The sequence below is a fragment of the Struthio camelus genome, chromosome 3 (genome assembly GCF_040807025.1).
Source record: "Struthio camelus isolate bStrCam1 chromosome 3, bStrCam1.hap1, whole genome shotgun sequence".
Classification (NCBI taxonomy): domain Eukaryota; kingdom Metazoa; phylum Chordata; class Aves; order Struthioniformes; family Struthionidae; genus Struthio; species Struthio camelus.
This window is the reverse complement of record NC_090944.1, coordinates 94,022,774-94,041,523: the sequence shown is the minus strand read 5'-3', so window position 1 is coordinate 94,041,523 and position 18,750 is coordinate 94,022,774. Positions and strand designations below refer to the sequence as shown.

Below are 18,750 nucleotides of genomic sequence, written 5' to 3'. Positions count from 1 at the left end.
AAACATCCCACCCTAAAGCAGGAGCTAGAAGGCAGAGAGAATGCACCAAGGCAGTTCGAATGCTTCCCTTTGGGCAACTGAATCATGTCCCCAGGTGTTACCACAATGTTATAAGACCCGTATTTAAGTACTGATCCACTGTAGGCAATGTATGTTAGCAGAGCTCTCCTGAAATAGCGCTTGATAAGGAAAGAGGAGTTCAAAACGCCAGCAAAGACAGGACAACAGCTCTAGTACGAGTCCAGGGAAGACTCACAGTCTGCAATGCCTCAGTCTTCCAACAAGACGGGAATCTATTAAAGAAATCCTGAACGTTTAAATGTCCACTGGACCAGGAGGAATGAGTGCTCACATAGGATAGCCTTAAGGAGGCCACTAGAAAAAGCGAAAAGAAATAGCAGCTAGTCAGGTGGCAGGATATATACCAAGTTAAGAAAATAGTAGATCGATCCCATTTTGACTTTGTACACTTACAAGAAACAGTATTTTTAATACTGCAGCTCTTTAATTGCAATTTTTGCCCAAGCACTACCATGTTGTTGTCCAGAACCAGAGTGGACTACAAGGAATCATCAAAAAGAAGCCTTCGAAATAGTGTAAAAGTTTTGTGAAGGCAGTTCTCAAGCCTTCTGCCCACATGCATTTGATTAGTGAGCCTTTGTACAGATGACTGTCATGCACCACTGATTGTGCTTACACAGCTCGAGGCCATTTGTATAACCCCACTAAAGGAAGGGACAAAAAAACAGACCAAGCGAGATGGCCATCTTGCTCTGTACACGGATTCCACACAACCAGAAACCACCACTTCAGAGACAGATATTAACTCCTTAGCATTAGCTGAGATGAACAATAACTGACCACAGAGAGGAGTTTCTTCCAGACTTCTCGCTGGATGGAACAAGGCTAGGTCCTCATACAAGAGGAAGGAACTACTACTGGCTGACTTCTACTGACTTCTGCTATCAGTAACTTTAAGTCTATCAGGAAGAAGTCTTACAAACCCCAGAGAAGATAGAGGACGCATTAACGGAGAATGCGGGGAACAGCAGCCATGAAAGAACTGGGGCAAAAAGCAGTTGGAAGAAGGCTATAAAAAAGGGGAGAGATCTTCCAAGAGATCGCCTGTGTAACGCAATCAAAAAAATCACAGGGAAGAGGCGGGCTGAGAAGTTTCTATGAGATCCAGGGCCCCACAGAGGAGAAAAAGGGAAGGAAGCAAGCAGGGAGGGGATGAAGTGACTGACGTCTCCCTAGAAGGATACCAGGGACTGTCAAACACCATCCCTACAGAGAGAGGACCCCATCAGATAAGTTCAGCTTTATTCTGCCTTTATCTGCTCTCAGATTGCTGCTGGCACCTACAACTTCTTACTGGTGGACGTTATAGACTAAACTGCAAACACTGTTTCGTAAAGGAGCACTAAAAAAATTAAGACACTGGCTCACATTTTGTACTGCTCCTTGAACAAAGGAAGATCTTATCCCAATAGAAAGCTTTTTATTCAAGATTGCTTTGTCTCAGAGGCACGTGTCAAACGCGCAAAAATTGACAGCCCAGAGCAGAGACCTCCTCTTAAAGGGGGAAATTCCCCCTTCACTGCTCACACATGCACATTTTCTGATCACAATCTAGCAAGGTGGGACTAAATCCACTTCCCATTAATTGCCTTGAAACTAATTTAAGACCTCTATTCTTCTGTCTTCTGTTAGGGCAGAAATACCATCAATTAGAGAGCAGCCACTGTGAAGCCACAGCAGAGAGACTAACATGCCATACTCTTACCCTTATCAAAAAGTCATCTGCTCTCCTGTCACATACCTTCGGCCTCCTCTAGTTTTTGGATTTGCTTCAACACTGGCTGGATATTCAGAAAGAGCCGGTGGCTATTGCTGAGAAGCTGAAGCAAGTGCCGTGACCTGAAGGGGCAACCTGTGTAGTAAACCAATTTCCGTGCAGAGGGCAAGCCATCTGGCTGGATCTCAAATTTTTTCCCCTGCATAAAGAGGAGAGATACCAGAGCAGTCAACAAGAACATGTTTTCAGTCTCATAACTAACAGAGATAGCTGCGATCTTACGCAGGCTAGTAACAGGACTTGACATGGCAATTTAGGCAGGCCAACAGCCTTGCCAGGTCCCAGGTTGACAGCCCGCTGCCAGATGGCCTCCATTCTGTCATACTCACCAGAAACGCTAGCTTCCCGATGTGCGACCAGGGAAAGTCATAGAGGAGCTGACGAACATGATTCACCTCCTGCAACACATCAAACTCAGAGTGACACAGGGATTGACAGGTACAGACAGGGTGGAGTCAGTGATGTGCAAAGAATTTGCAAACAATCAAGAATGTAAGATATGCGGAGCCTGGCGCACACAGGCAGAGGAGCTGTGGCGGGGGAGAAGACCAGGAGAGCTGCAGAGTTAAACGCTGCACCAGGCAGCTTTCATGGCAGTCTGTTACCTGATAGATGTGCATTCCTCTAAGGGTCAGGCCCAGGATAACTGTCGGCCGATCCTCCTTCTTATCCTAAGAGAACAGAAGAGCCTGGAGTCAAAGGTTAATCTACAAAGACCACACTGCTGTTCTGAGTGCCTACAGCTACTGCAGCAGAGGTAGCAGGACTGCTCACCAGGCAAACGTCATCAGCATTTTAGCCTGTTCATTTACTTTTTATTCTGCTTCTAAAAAGCATGCTGCCTTCTTGGCCCTTGAAAAATCCTCTGCATTAAGAAACATCTATGAATCCCCTCTGCGTCGTGGGTCTCGAGCATTTTGCCAACAGCAAACATCCAACAGTCCCAACTGCCCCGCACGGGGAATCCTTGTAGCTTCAGTCATTTGAATACATGGACAATTATTGCTCTTAAAAGTAATTTGTAACAGATTCTCTCTTACTGCCATGTGCTGCCTCTGCTATCCCCATGAAGACACATGGTTCTCCAGGTGACAGAGAGCCCAAAATAGAAGGAACCTCTGTCCCCTCTCCTTGCCACAGCAAACCCATTCCTATCCAGAGGCTTGCTGGACCACAGATGTACTCTGGCCAGGAGGGAGCTAATCAACGCCTACAGTTACAGGCATCTTCTTTTAACCTTTTGGTTTCAGGGTAGGCAGCAGAGGGCTTTAAGTGTTCAAGGCTTAGCTGAAATACTGACCTGTTTTCCCTCATGCTGTATCTTGGTATAACATAATGCCTCTCTAATGAAGAGACTTCTTTGCTTAAAAACCAAAAAAAAGTATCCCAAACTAGTTCACTCGGTCTCTCTCTCCTGGCATTGCAGGAAGAAAAGGAGAAAGACGACTGTTGAGGAACAAGATCTGGCGTCACAGACCTCAAACTTTACACTGGAACTTTCTCTCCTCATCTGGTTTGTCAGGCCATCACATTTACCTCACCTTCTGCCCCCTCTTGGTTACTACCCATGTCCAGTAGAACCCCAGTTTAAAGCGACTAAGAAATAGTTTCTGCCTTCTAAAGGCAAAGAGTTTTCATAAGTCAACACTTGGTCTGGAGGAAAAATGCAGGGCTCAGGGCAGTCAGTGTTTTCTTTCAGAGTTCACAACCTTAGCAGCAGCCACGAGGATGGCTTGAAACAAAAGTGACAGCTCTTGAAATTTCAGGGCAGCCAAAGCGCTGGCACTCAAGCCTTCACCCCAGCACCTCTAGTCAGGTGATCAGGAGCTTTGCGACCCAGGTATCACCTAGGAGAAAGATGACTAACCATGAGATTCCTGCACGTTATACAGCAGGAAAAAGAGCACATTGTGAACTGAACAACACACGAAGGAGTTAGCAATGCATTAAAAAAAAGCTCAAGTCAGACAGGAATCTGGATATTAAGGGCAACCAATTTCACGCCCCCAGTGCCTTCAGACATAAATTGTATCAAGTCCTGCCAGCTGGATTTCTTATAGCCTTCAGAGGTAACCCACGCTCTCTTAAGACTACATCATTAATAGTATCAGTATCAAAACAGAAAGGACAAAGGAGCGGTAAGGAGGGGAAGCTATGGTTTGTGAGGAATTAACGCAAATTGGAACTTATTTCCTCCTGTGGACATGAAACTTTCTTCTCTGCGTTTCTGTAGGAACTAGAGTTTTTAGAGCTGGTCAAAGGACAGATACCTCCCAGACGTAATTCTGACCAAGTATGAACAGCTGAAGCTCTTACTTGCAAGTCTGACAAAGTGGACTATCTCCTTTTGGGAAAAGTTATATGCAAATCCTAATTGCACGAGGCGGGTTTCATTCACCTAAGTGATACAGAAAACTTCTCCTTCGTCCTATATCTAGACCTAAACTCTCTTAGCACTTAAAGTGTATTAAGCAAGCTTGAGGAAGAAAAAGCTGAAAAGTTTAGACTCATTTGGCCTCTCAGCACCAGAGGGAACGTTCCCTCAAACAAACACAGCAAGTTAAAAATACAACAGTGCATCCATTTAAAAGAGGGAGAGAAGTTTAAAATAATGAGCTTTTTTTAACCTTCTGCAGCCTGTAGAAGTGGACAGGCACATCTTCCAACAAACAAGACTCCTTAATGAACTTCAGCACTGCTTCCTTCGCATTTAGGCCTTGCTGTTCTCGGTGCATCTCTGGGGCATGTTTCAAGATGTAGTCACTCCCCCTCTTTGCAATTATCTAAACCACAAGGGAAACAAACAAGTCAGCAACTCTTCAGTCCTCACAGGAGGCAGCTGCGATCAACAGCAAGGGCTAATCTAGAGCTGGAGGAGTTCGCTCAAGAAGTTAGTTTAAGTTCATCCCTACTTCCCTGGAAAACAAGCGTTTAAAGCAGCCCAGATGATACCGATGTCTCCAGACAGACTCCTAGACGGTAAAATCATACCAGACAGAGTACGGGGATTTTGTCAGCTCTTTTTATTCTCAAGTGTTGGAATTATTTTTCTTACTCTTGATATCCTTAAATGCATATGCGAAGATAACTAATACTCCTCTGAATGCCAACACAATCAGCAGCAACATCTCTCAGCATTGCAGAAATGCTAGGTAGTTAGTAGTTTTTTCTTTTTTTTTTCTTTTTCTTTTTTTTTTTTTTTTTTTTTAAAGATCAGAAACATATTAGGCTTATTTAGCATTTCCATCCTCAAAGGGGACCATAACTCTACCTCAAGATATTTTGTACCCAACTGGAGCGGTTGGCAGACACACAGGACTTTGCTAAGCAGCAGGGAATCCTGCACTGGACCTTTAGCTCTTGTCCTGCAAGCACCCAGGCCCCATGTTTGGCTGCGTGTGCTCTCTCTTACAGCACTACACTGCAGCCGAGTCTCCTCCTGTGCCAGAGAGGCCTCTTCTACACTGGGAGCAGCGGTGAGAGACAAGTGGCGTGCTGGCTGGATTCTCTTCATAATGTCCCCCATCATTCAGGACATTTAAAACTCACCAGGTGTTTGAGAACATCCTGCGAAGAGCAGTCTGTCCTAGCCTGAAACTGTCAAGACCTCATCAATTGGTTCCCCCTTCCATTTTAACTTAAGCCCCTTGCTTACTCTATCCTGCAACACCTCTGCCCTTCTCTGCTTGCCAGCTCACACGATTAGTTATCCTCCCACAAGGAAGGCTGGGCTCTGTTGAGAACAACATCAATGCAATCAGCTGTGCAACATCAGCACAAAGAGAAGCGCCAGCCCCACAGTTCAAAGCCAGGTTGCCTGCTTTGGAGGAGCACTGCCTCTTCTTACTTGCACAAGGGTTGCGGCAGCCCTCGGCCAAACAATCTCGAGCACGTGTTGGTGTTGTGGAGGAGATCACGCAGTGTCTCCCCAAAGGAGCCTGGGGGCAGGGAGAGAAGCGTCCCCATGACTGCCAGATTTTGCTCTTTGTAATGATAAATCACCCACATGTTTGCTTAGGGCTGTGCCTCAGTGCAGGTGAGCTGGGCTCTGCCTTGGCCTTTGCAATGTTTGCCAGAAGAGCAATGCTCTGCGATAAGATTTTCAGCTGCCCCATAAACAGTGCACATCACACCCATCTTTTCCAGCCATTTCTAAGCTACCTAATAGCTAGGAAAGGCATGGGATGAAGGTCTGTTGTCCGAGAGAAAGGAGCATTTTTGCCCAGTAGGGCAGGCAGGCTGGGACTCGTGTGTAAAAGAGTCTATACTAGTCTTGCCTCCCTGACACAACCCCCATCTACTGCTCTGAACTTTCTCTGTGAAGCTGGGGGACAGTGCCACCTTGCAGGGGAGAAGTGACTTGCCCAGAGAGAAGGATCCAATCACCAGAGGAATCCAGGCATTTTGGCAGCTATCCCAAGGCCCCAGCTGGGCTGCACCAGCTGTCAGCGCAGATAAAGGGGCTCCAAAGCTAAGCTGGGTCACAGGAGGGTCTGTCCGGTTCCTGGGAAATATCCTTCACCGGCAGACGACACTGAGGGGTGACCGCTCTTCCTATGTCCATAACAAACCTAGCTTTCCCTTCTATTTTTATGGTCACTGAAGTGCTTATGGACAGTTTTCTTGACCTTTTTTTCACCACAAGGGAATTCTCTGCAGGTAACTCGTTCTGAGAGACTACTTCTTTAAACTCTTGATTCATGGCTACTTTGCTTTCGTTCAGTGGCTAAACCAACTCTCGGCTTTCTAAGCTGTTTGCTACTTTTAGAGGGCACACACATGCACATGCTTACAAACAAACACGAAAAAATGTTTCCAGGCCCTTCCCTTTTCTTTTACCACAACCGGGCCCTAGATGAATGGCAAAGCAAGCACTAGAGGCGCTGTAAGGCAGTACTCCCCTCCAGGGTTTGGATCTAGCCCTCCCAGAGGTAAACATGAAGGAGCTAAAACCAAAGAGAAATTTACTTAGCTTCATGGCCCTGAGGTTTTCTATAGAACTTGGGCTGTGCAGATCTTTCCGATATACTACTGCAAACATACAACCCTTTAAGCCACAGAGACTTAAAATAGTAACTTTAAGCTTACTGTTTAAAAACAGTGTACTGTCAGAGTCATTCATTTGACACTAACACATTTCCTCACTGAGGGAGAACATGCACCACCTACCTTGCTCAGAAGGAGCCTAGGAGGGTTGGGCAGTTATATTAAGCGAAGAGAGAGAAGGATACAGCTTCTCAGTGAGAATCAGGACAAAGCTTTACGCACTCCGACCACCTTTTGCAGTGGGAGCCCAGGGAAGCTGTATGCCTACAATTAAGGATCGTTTTGCCATAGCTCCTGCTGTCCACACAAACAGAGACAGAAAGATCCTCCCCAAACTTACCCATTGCGGGAAATAAGCCTGAGGTTCAAAATATTTGCCAGCATGGACTTCATCCTTGTAGTTGCCTAAGTCTGCCTGTAAGCTGTAGGCAGCTAGCAGGAAGTAGATTTCTTCTTTGTGGTTGCATCGAGACATCAGGACCTGCTCCTTGAGATGGCAGTAGTAGAGCTGCCTTGCCACCTTGTCACTGCAAGATACAAAGGCAGAGTTGCTTGAGGAAGAGAAAAAAGGTCAGGCTCAGACAAGGTCTCTCAAATACACGCAAGAGGAGCGATTAAACTTTGGCATCCTGATGTGTGCCAATGTCACCATAATATAATTAAGCATGTTTAGGGAGCCCCAAGCCAAGATCAAGGCCTTCTCACACTAGGCACTGTGCAGACATGGGAAATTAGACAGCCTCTGTCTTAAGCAGCATAAGATCCAAGTAGTTAGGGCAGAGGGTAGATGAAAGATAATCACATCAGACCTGTTTCAGAGACTAACTACATCAAGCACTTTGGTCTTTCTGGAAAGCCTGTAGCAGAGTCAGGAGAACCAACCACCTTGAATCCCAGTCTTGTTTCTTACATACCTGTCTTCCTTTCCCCTCTAAACCTCACATTGCTTTTTCATTTCACCTTGCCTTAGGCTCCAGGTGCTTTTCAACAGCTAGTTCCCTGCAAGGTAGATCAAAAGAGGCAGGAGCCTTGGGCTTGTTTTTGTCCTCTTCCTCAAGCCACTAACCAGGGATAGCCTGATAATGCTACCCAGTATGTGCTATTAATAATGCAGGCACACCCCCATTATAAGAGCACAAGGAAAGCAGGCAACTGATAGGTTCATTTGGATGAAATGCTGGACACTAGAGCTGCTTGTAAAAGCAGGTGTGTGTAGGCTGAAGTTGGGCCACATACCTAATTCTGCATGGCTCCACAAACCTCCTCCAATTAAACTAATCGTGCAAATGAGTGCGAATATGTAGGGGGTGCGAGAATGCTAAGCCTTGCTGTCTTTGTGCCAAAAAAAAAAAAATAGATTAAACCAAAAAACACCTAGCAGACAAAGAGACTCTAGAAAACTCTCCTGCATCCAAAAAAAAAAAAAAAAAAAGACCGTGGAGAGAGAAAAAACAAAAAAACTAAAAAGCTTTGTTCTAGATGAGGACAAATGCGAAAAATTAAGTAAAGATTGTACTTGATTTTAATCCACCTGAATGCTTTCAGCTCTTGGCTTGCCCTGGGGTCACAGCCACACCAGTAGTGCTGATGCAAATAAAATCTGTCAGGTGTTCATTTTTAACTAACTCATCATTTGTTCTGCGCTGTGCAGCAAGAGTGATTGCGTTTTGAGTGCAGCCCATATTCCATGTGAATGGATCCCACTCAAATGCAAAATTCTAACTTATGAAATAATTTCTTTTGTCTGCTTCCAGAAGTCCATTCTTTTCCAGGAGCAGATTATACAGAGCGCTGCTCAGATACAAAAGAACAAAACCAAAAATATTAGAAAGTGTTCCGGAGCACAGATAGCTATTTTTGGTATATTCATGTGATGCCTGTCATGCTGTAGATGCAACCAAAAGACTGTTAAGTGTATTGCAATACTGCCACCATTCAACCTGCTCTCTAGACACAGAAAAGGAAGCGTCCAGAACTCTCCTAGGAATGACAAGGACCATATGTGGCGGGGGGGGGGGGGACATTCATGGTTGCTGTGAGATCATCTGGGATGGCCTTAAAAAAGAAATCAAACTGCCATATTCATTGTGGGTAGCACAGAGAAGCAACAGCTAGAATCAAATATAAGAGTAAGTATGAAGACAACAAACAAGACATTTCTGGCTGCCAAACCAGTAATATCCAATAACTGCAGCTTTCAAATTACTTAGATGTAAAATTAAAAAAGGCAGGTTCAAAACAACGTACTGCAGAGAAAATAAAACCCTACACAACTACTTAAAAGACATGTCGTTTGACTCCTGTTTTATTTTGTTTATTTTTCCAGAGGAGAACATGCTGGCAGAACCATTTGGGCAAGTGTCCAACTTCTTTTTGGGTTCTCACAAACACAGAGATGAGTCTACCAAAAGAAACACGGTTTTTCCCGCTTGTAAGAACACACCGAATGATTTAAAACACAGTCAACTACTGCAGAAGGGAACTTACCTTATTACCCTTCCGTTTTCCACGTAGTATTGTACTCTAAAGAATGCCACAAAAGGAGGGCTAAATTTCTCTGTTCCCTAAAGCAAAGGCAGAAGACTTGTTAACAAACATTCAGCATCTTGTTCTTATCTTCTTGTAACATTCCCCTCCCCAAGCTCATTCCTCATATTATTTTCATTCTCCACGCTAAGCTGTTCAGCAGGGTTTTTGGGGGATCTGATCATCACTGAAGCTCCCATCAATGAAGCATCACAAAACTTTTAGACAGGATGAATGACAAAACATCCTAGGGAGAGGAGGAGAGTTTGGACAGGGAGGATGAACAGATACAAAAGAGTCCCAGTGTAGTCTGGGGATGCCCAGCCTAGCTCCATATTACTTAGCTCAGCACCTGGCAGCACTGCAAACATATTAATGCTGAACACAGCAAGCTTAATATAACCTTCCTGAAAGTACCAGGTAAAGCAATTCAGGAAGCATGCCACACTTGCACCGCTGTAGCGTTTCCAGAACACACCTACAGCGAACACCGGTATCTCTGCTCAGCACCACATCAAACAACAGGGACACACACACTGCTGCAAGAGTAACACGTTCAACCTTTGCTGCCAGAGGCTGAGGTGTACCAGCGTAATATTATTTGTCTTTTGGTTGGCAGGGCTAATGTTCAGTTACTCACAGCTTTCTGCAGCCACAGACTGAAAAAGAGACATTTATGTCTACTTCACGTTTAAGATGCGTGCTAAAAGAAAGCCAACAAGATTTTTTTTTTTTGGTTTAAATATAGCCTTCCTTTCAGCCTTAGAGGCTTATTTAAATGGAAAAAGAGAAAAGGAACATCTTGTCATTTTAGTAGTTCATTCTCTCCCGTCTTGTCCACTTTTGCCTCCTACTTCTTCAATGTTTCATAGGTATCTTGGCTCACGTGGGCAGTTCCAAGAGTTCATGGGTCAGACTCTTGTCCCTGGGAGAAGGTATACGGCATGCCATGCACATCTTTGATGCTGACAGCAACATCTTGATCATCAAGCAAATATTTATGTTTTATTTCTGCAGTTTGGGCACCGTGACCCTATTTCATCAGCAGAGCTGGGCTTTTCACCTGAGACCTTTCAACGCGAATTAAATCCTGTCTCCCAGCCTCCTAGTTCAATAGCCTAACTCAGTTCCAGACTTCAGCACTGCCAAGGGCAATTCATTTAGCCTTTTATGATTCATCTCACACAACAGATTCAAAACTTATCCTGACTTAAAAAAGTGCTGCAAGAAGCCAGTCCTAACGTAACTACAAAGCATACCCCACACTGAGGTGATCAGAGCTATGTGAAATACCTACCCTGGGAAAAAACGTTGCTGCCAGGATAGATAACCCTCCCACACGACCGGTTGCATTGAAAGTACTTGTTAGTTGTTTGGAAGAAGCAGAAGTGCAAAAGAGAGATCCCTGAGCCTCCCTAGTCATCTATAAACTGCAAATAAAAGTAGTTGAAATGGCAAGCGTATCAGAACGTATTTGGATGTGTATCAGAATGCATCTGGATACAACACTTCATTCTACACTGCAACTCCTTTGATAATAACACATGCAAAACAGGCATTATCATGTTTGAATGACCAGTACTAGACAGTTATAGACTTGTCTTTATTTCATGTAGTTTTCCCCTCCTTTGACTGTGCTGGCTAATCTAAAGAACTAGGACTCTTCTCAAACAAAATATCCTTCCACTCTTTCCACTGTCTTTCTGCATATGCTCTAAAAACATTTATAGCTCCAGGCCCCTCTCTCACATGAGGTGGGATGGTTCAAGACACAAATGGTCATTTTAGGCTATTTTGCTCATGTACAACAGGAGGTCTCCAGATTTTCAGACTGGGTTTTGTTCAACTAGAAGACTGATTGACCTTCTCCTCTCCTGCAGCAATTAAGCAAGAATCATGTTACTACTATTGCTTAGGCAAAATTATAGGAGATGTTATTTTAGCTCAGATATTAACCATGCCCAGCAAGTCAAAGCACCTTGCTACCTAACAGCATTCTGCAGACCACACTCAAGAAATGCTTTATGGACCTTAGTTTAAGGGTTTCCATTTCTAACTGAGAAGTCCAACATCAAAGCAGTCGTCTCTGAAATTAAACATCTGTCTTACCTTGCTTGTCTCTTTCTTCCATTCCTTTGAAAAGTATTTGCTCAGCTTCTGCTCCAGGTCTATAAAAACATATTCATTATCTGAAAGACAGGAGGAAAAAAAAAAACATTTAACATTAAAGAAACAAAAATTCATCTTCACGAAGAATATTCACTAATATATTCTGAGAAGAATATATTAGTCGTTTGCAAACAATGCACTCTAAAACAAAAGCTGAACTGCAGAACAGCAAGGCCAAGAGAGAGAGCCAGCATTTGGACTGCAGTGTGCATGTTAGTCTGGAGAGCATGAAAGGAAGCCCAGCTGTGCTGTAGCTCAAAGGGATGCTGAGCTAGTTTCCTAAACGTTTGAGCCAGAAATGCAAAATTCTCGCTTTCTGAAGCAACAAGCCCCTCAGAGAATGGAAATATAAGCTTACCAAGATAAATTTTACTATTAATTTAGTGTTTTAAGTTCTTTTTTTAAAAAAGTAAGCCCCATCCAAACTTCTGCTTTATCACGTAGCACTATGTGGAAACTGGCAAAAAGTGGACAGAGTCAAGTATTTCACATGTTTCATCTTCTACATATGAATGGGATCCACTGAAATGGTGAGGAGAAGGAGCATCACATCCAAATGCCATCTTCAGAGAGTCTAGTGTCTCCTACTCAGACTCAACTTCTCTTACAGGCCAAAAAGATGAACGAAAGAAATGGAAACTCCCTGGCCTACCTCAAAAGGCTAGAGAAATGCTCCCCACCTGGATTAGGGGGAAGGAGAACAGGAGGCAGTCCGAACAGCATGCATCTTGAAACAGCTTTGTGCTGCTTCCAAAGCCAATGTTTTGTAACACTACTCACCAATTATCAAAGCCAAATAACTCAGCTAGTGAAAGATTTTCCCTGATCCTTCTCAAATCTCTTTAAAAGAAAAAAAACCTCAAACACAAGACAAAAAACCAACAAAAAACCACCCTCATGGGTGTTTCAGGCTTCTGACGCAGGGCTAGCTGAGCACATTCATGTGACAATTAACTCCATTCTCTGCTCTTGCCCAGGAAAGTGTTTTGACAGGTGACATAAGTAACAAGCTCTTCCACTTGACACTTAAGAGAGACATAAAAGGAGCAGAAAAAAGAAAGAAAGAAAGAAATTAAAAACCCACAAAACAAACTTCTGCTCCCAAAGATGAGTCTGGACTTCAAAGTTTGGCTTTTGCTTTCTGACGTCAAACAAAAAATAGGAAGGGGAGAATAGAGGTGAAGTTTTCCTAAGGTAAATTACAACCAAGAGAAAGCCTGCACTAGCGTTTCTACTGTGCGTAAAGGACTGGCATAGACTAGTATTAGAAGAGGTATTCAAGTGAGCTCTGACCTCAAAGTCATCTTCCCAAAACATTACAGCTCCTTACAGGTGCAGATAAAGCAAATTGTTTGTTTTCTAAAAAGCTTGCCTAAAAAGAACTTACAAGCAAAACAACCCCGCCCCCACATCACTTCCATCCCCTCCCACCTCAGGTAAAAGTCGTCAAACCTGGTGCTAGCTAGAATTGTTCCACAAATCACAATAACGCAAAACCTTGTGCAAAATACCTGTAACATAGGACACAAAGAGGATATAATCCCTAAAAAAAAGTCATGTTTCCTCATCTATGGTCTTCCTTGCATTGCAGTGATCACAGCTGTAATTTTAATATAATTACATGTCTAGTTACTGCTTTCTTTGACACATCTCAGGTATGTATACAGCACTGTATTTAACAGCACTGTTCAAACTGTTGGACAGAAGCCCTGAATTTTAGTGAGGGGAGTTAAAGTGATGTAGCACAAAATGTGATACAGAAGTTGTTTTGCTGTTTTGACAAGCAGAGAGGCAGAGGCTTTAGCAACACAGAGAGACTACATCTCGTATTTTCCTCTTCACTTATGTGTGCAAGGCGGGTGGCAAATGGAGATATGCAGTCAACAACCAGCTTTGCTTCTCTAAATCCATTAAGATCAAAAACACTGCTTTGAAAAGTATCTTAGAAAAGCCAGCCAGTGAGATGAACAGGTTTGGTACTTCCCTCAGACTTGTCCCTGTCTCCTGTCCTAAGCTGACAAGTGTCTCTCTATAAAACTTTCCTCCTTAAAAAGTAAATAAAGGTTTGTTTTCAGGAAACAGTTGCACAGCTAACAAGAAGAATGGGATAGTACAAGCATGATACACAGTCCTTGCATGGATTTCAGCGGTCCCAGTCTCACGGCTTCCTGCAGCCAGACCTCACCTTTTCCTCATGGCAGGTCACTACTGCACAGTGGCATTTCTGACTGGGTCAGATACGGTTATAGTTTCATACTGGCTCTGTCAACACTACAGCTTTAACTGAGGTCTTCTAAAGAGGGTAGGTAACCTTCACCTTTGCAACAAGCTAGCAGGGTTAGTTTTCCCTTGTTGCTCAGGAATGATCCCTTGCCCAGAGGCATTTAGGGAACTATGTGAGTTATCTCTCAGCCCTGAGGAAAGACAGTGACAGCAAGCATGGTGATACACTCCAAGTCATCCTATCAACACACATGCTGGGACAGAAGAGGAAAAAAAGGACAACAGAGTAGTTCCACAGTAGTAAAGACATAGGTTGCTCACACTCCACAGCCCCTATTTATTTCTGTGCACGTTAATTAGGTTAAAAAGAAACCCTGGGAAGGCTCAGATACCAAGCACCAAGGCGAGGTCATTAGCATGGTGACTGAGAGGGGCACAAAGACACCACATACATGCCGGGCTGAAGGAGGAAGACCTCCCGATACACCACCTCTCCCTGGTGGTCCTATTCCTCCTCCAGCCTTTGTTCAGCATCCTCCCCATCCTCCCACCAGTGCAAGAATGCAGTGTTACATTCCTGCTTTAATGAAGTTAATATTGCTGGAATGCCAGCCTGCAATGTAAGCCCAATCTGCAAAAACAAAGAGGTATTTCCCTCCTCAGAACTACGTGGGTAGTAGGGTTTTTTTTCCTCTTAAACTGGATTAGTGGTGAAGCTTAGAGATCTTTGTCAGATGCTGAAACTGTCTCTGGTCTGAAAGCATTTTTCTTTACCAGAGGTGAGGGCACCAAGTTGCAGCACCTCAGTACAGCGTTGTAAAGGACCATATAGAAACGCACAAACGGTTACCTTACCGGGGAAGAACTTGTCTTAACCTGCAGATCCAAACAGGGCCAGATACTCAGGCAGTTACAAACCATCATCAGTCTACTGGCCTCAGCTGAATGACCAAAGCAGCAAGTGGCTTGGAAGCACACATCCATGCAAATACGCACACATCCATGAACAACTACTGACACTGCATTCACAGATCTCGTCTCAACACTGGTAGTGAGCTTGCAAAATACATCATACTAATGTCCCTTGAAGGGTTCCCTCATGCATGTGTGTTCAGGTAAGAGACCTGGTGTAACACATCCCTGCACTGCACTGCACTCCCAAGAAACCCACCTGTACAGTCAGCTAGTTTGAGAGGAACGTGTAGATTGCTTTGCTGCAACCTCAGCTAGTAAGAGCCCCCAAATGAATTGCAAAGAGTATACAGTGTAAAAGTTTCACTTCAACTTAAGCAGTCAAAAGAAATGCAAACATTCAAGGGCTCCTACTCCGTAAAATTAGTTTAGCAATTAGTTTAGCACATATTTAAGCAAATGTAGAATGTGCATTGCTGCAAAAAATAATAGGCCAGATCTCCAATCAGAACAAAGTGGTACAGTCCCAATGAGTTATGCAGATTTACTATAGGCATTATTTACAACGCAGGGAAAACAGGAATGGAAAAATACTGACTGTAACACATAATCAAATAAATTCTCCAAGTCACTGTTACTTTAAAAGCCTTTATTTTATATTAAACAGTGCTTCCCCATTTTGTTTTTATGAAAGGTTAGTTCCCTGCAGAACAACTAACTAATAATGAATCCCAGTGACCTGCTCCCTTCATGTGTCCATTTTGGGCTAAGAGTGCTAAGAAATTCCACAGAGGTAAGTTATACATCAGTCCTACCACAAGGGAGAACTCCATCCCACTTGGCAGCAATGACGATCCCATTAACTCACTTGGTTGAGTCAAGCATATTTGAATATTATAACTATCCAGACAGCGTAGGCGATTAGGACTCAAATAAAATATGAATTAGTGCAGAGCCAAATTTCCATATAGAATGCATTTACTGCTTTAAATACAAGGAAAAAGTTGTCCCTGGCTACAGCATTTAATTTCTCTCAGATGCTGAAAAAACCTCACAGCACCACCACTGCTATTTGCTGAGTGGAGATGATGCCAGTGCTCCAAGCACATCCATCCCTGGAGAGGCAACAGGAAAGAGACCAGGACCAAAAGAGGAAGATGGCGGGGTTAGGGGAGAGCTGAAGTAAATACAAAGCAAGAGTACCTCACAACACATGCCACAGACCTCACCTAACCTGTTTAACTTCCCTGAATGCCAGCATGCGGTTTTTTGTTTACTGAACAAAGTGGGCCGCATGCTCCTTTTGCAAGTGGAGCTCCACGAGCTTCCAAGCACAGATGGCCTAGGAATGTCAATCCCTGCACGGTGTCTGCTCCTACCACCTCTGCAAGACTACCTGATACTCAACAGCTGAGAATAAGGCAAGGCAGGTGGCTAACAGTTTAACTGGGATGGACAGATGGACATTTATATGGAGGGAAGAATGAAAGGACGTAACAAAAAGCTTAAGGTAGTGTGGCTATTACAAATTATCTGAAGACTAAGATAAAGGCCCGGTGACTCCTGAGGATTTTTAAGTATTGCAGGATTTTATGTTGGTATCTTACAGTTAGCAACATAGCATGTAGAGTTATAAAACTCTCTGGACCTTTGACAGCGTCAAAGGCAATTCTTCCGTACAAGCAGAATTGCAGAACCTTTCCCACTACAGCTCATCCAGGAGCAAACAAATCCCTTGTGGTCCTCAGCTTGTAGAGCACTTGGCTGGATGTTGTTCTGATACTGAAGGAGAAATAACCCACAGCAGGTAAGGGGAGAAAAGGCCTTTCTAGGAAAAGACAACGTAAGCACTGCCAAGGAGCATTAAATAATTTTTGAACACCTGAACCACTGCAATTCCCTCTAGCTGGCATGTTTCTGCACTCATTTTCCTTATATTGCATTGAACTCTTGTTCGGGGTAACCAAGTCATTATAATTAGAGCCTTATCATCTTAGGTTAGCATATGGACATTTTCTCTTCACAAAGGAAATGCAACTATCCAAACAGACATTTGGAAAGAGGGGGAAGTGGGGGAAATATGGATAGTTGGGAAGGACTGGGATGTATAAATCATCTGAGGGTATTTGAGGAGAAATTCTGTTGTCACCTGTCTTAAAAGACAGTTGTGGTATAATAGATACCCACATACTATAAAAATAATGGGTAGCATACTCTATCTATGAACATTAGTACTGGAGGCTGTGCAGACACAGAAGAGTTAATTACAGATACAGTGGTCTTGATAATCGAGTCAACCACCAAGTTGCTCTTTGCCAGGCACACAAGTAATGAGGACTTGGAGGCATGCCTCCCTGGGTCTGGCAAAGTGAACAGCCAGAGCTGTAATAACAGAAGGAAGATCCTTCAGGCAGGGGAGCTGAAGCAAAAGGATCTGCTTTTGTAGGAAAGTCAGCCTGAGAAACTGGTAAGAGGACATGGAAAGACAGAGCAGCAGGGTGTAGGAGCTGCAGGCTTGCTCCTGCACCATCTACAGCTTCCATCTGCTTGGGTTGAACAAGGTTTTCCTCAAGAAAGGAGAAGCTCAAGATTCAGGATTGCATGGATCCAGGTTACAGTACGAAAGGAGATCTGGCTGTTCTTTGTCTGTTGAGAGTCAGTTTTGCTTTAGAAGACTGAACCGTGTCACTGCACGCTTTCTGATAACCAGAGGGGAAAGTCTTGCAGGGCACTAGATAAGATTGACCCTGCAGGAGGAGCCACAACTATAAGACCCAGCTGCTGAAGCCCACAGAGCCAGGCTGAACCTGGCAGGGTCACAGGGTTTTTTCACTGAGTACGAGGAAAAAAAATGCTCTTAAGCAGCAACAGAACACAGTATAGCCTGCTTGATGATCTGTAACAAAACCAGAAGAGCAACGCGTCCAAAACTTCATGCCAGTGTGGCTTCTCGCTAACGTACACTCCTGAGCTTCATCTGCAAAGGGATTGAATTCCTCTTACAAATGCAAACTCTCTTCTGATATAGCTGGCTGAAATGCTTTTCATTTGGACAAGAAAAAAAGCACAAGAGCAGAAGAGGTGAAGAATTCCATCCTATCACCATTCCTGTTATCTAAAATCGTGAAGCTCACCCTCAGCGTTTCAAACAGTCAACAGTGAAGGAAAGCCTTCAATTATTTTATCCTTTAAGCAATGATTGCTAGAAGAGATGCCTCAATATCTACAGTTCCGATCTCAGCATTTATTGTTTGCAACTTGCACAGTGCTCTGTGGTGCTATTTTCATTTTTTCCACACTTGGGGATCAAACTTCTGTTTTCTGTTAAAGTGCTAAACCTCTCCTCCTCACACATATATATTTTACTACAAGACTAACTGAGCATTAATATGTCTGTACAACGTCTGCAGGTCAAATGCGCTCTTAATCCAGATAATCCACAAAGCGTGATTGGTTACAATTCTGCAGAAATCCCTCCATTTTCATTCTCTTGCCACCACTGACAGTCAGGGTTTTGTTGACAAGGTAACGGATGTGGGTGGATTAGAAAGAATACCTTGTTCTGCATGTGGCAGTATCAGACTGCCAAAATAAATACACTTAAGAAATAGTGAAGTACACCCGTATTAAAACAATGAGGTAGTTTATTAAAACATCATCTGAGAGCAGCAATATAAAGGCGTAAAAGCATGATGCAGAAGAGAAGTATGTTTTGCTATGAAACACAGAGGCTCCCTCTCTAGTTCTCCTATCTCTGTCTCCCTCACCACTCCCTGCAGGAGGGCAGCACGCCTTCCATTCACAAACTTTGGAGTAAGTACGCTTTGGCGTGCTGCCTGTAAAGAGAGTTGACTGAAGTACCCACAAGACAACCCTGGGCAATGCAAAATTTACCCAGGCCTTCCCATAACCTGAACAGACTACATCACTTCCTTGAGATGATAGTCTTCCATGAAACCAAAATCCCTGAAAAGCTGGTCTTGGAAAGCAGACAATGTCTTAAAGGCTACTTCCAA

At 43.7% G+C, this 18,750-nt stretch overlaps 1 protein-coding gene across 9 annotated transcripts in view; it reads right to left on the bottom strand.

Annotated features, from left to right (window-relative positions):
• FRMD1 (FERM domain containing 1) overlaps window positions 1-18,750 on the bottom strand; it is a 49,741-nt gene that overhangs the window by 7,160 nt on the left and 23,831 nt on the right. For 7 of the 9 annotated variants that reach the window (XM_068939132.1, XM_068939129.1, XM_068939134.1 and 4 more), the window contains 7 exons: window positions 11,540-11,619; window positions 9,392-9,468; window positions 7,245-7,431; window positions 4,486-4,641; window positions 2,464-2,529; window positions 2,188-2,256; window positions 1,823-1,997 (listed from right to left, as the gene is read on the bottom strand). In XM_068939132.1, coding sequence (XP_068795233.1) covers window positions 1,823-1,997; window positions 2,188-2,256; window positions 2,464-2,529; window positions 4,486-4,641; window positions 7,245-7,431; window positions 9,392-9,468; window positions 11,540-11,619 — 810 coding nt within the window. Of the gene's footprint in view, window positions 1-1,822; window positions 1,998-2,187; window positions 2,257-2,463; window positions 2,530-4,485; window positions 4,642-7,244; window positions 7,432-9,391; window positions 9,469-10,727; window positions 10,953-11,539; window positions 11,620-18,750 lie in introns of those variants that run through there. The other 2 variants (XM_068939135.1, XM_009686787.2) reach the window with 2 other exon arrangements.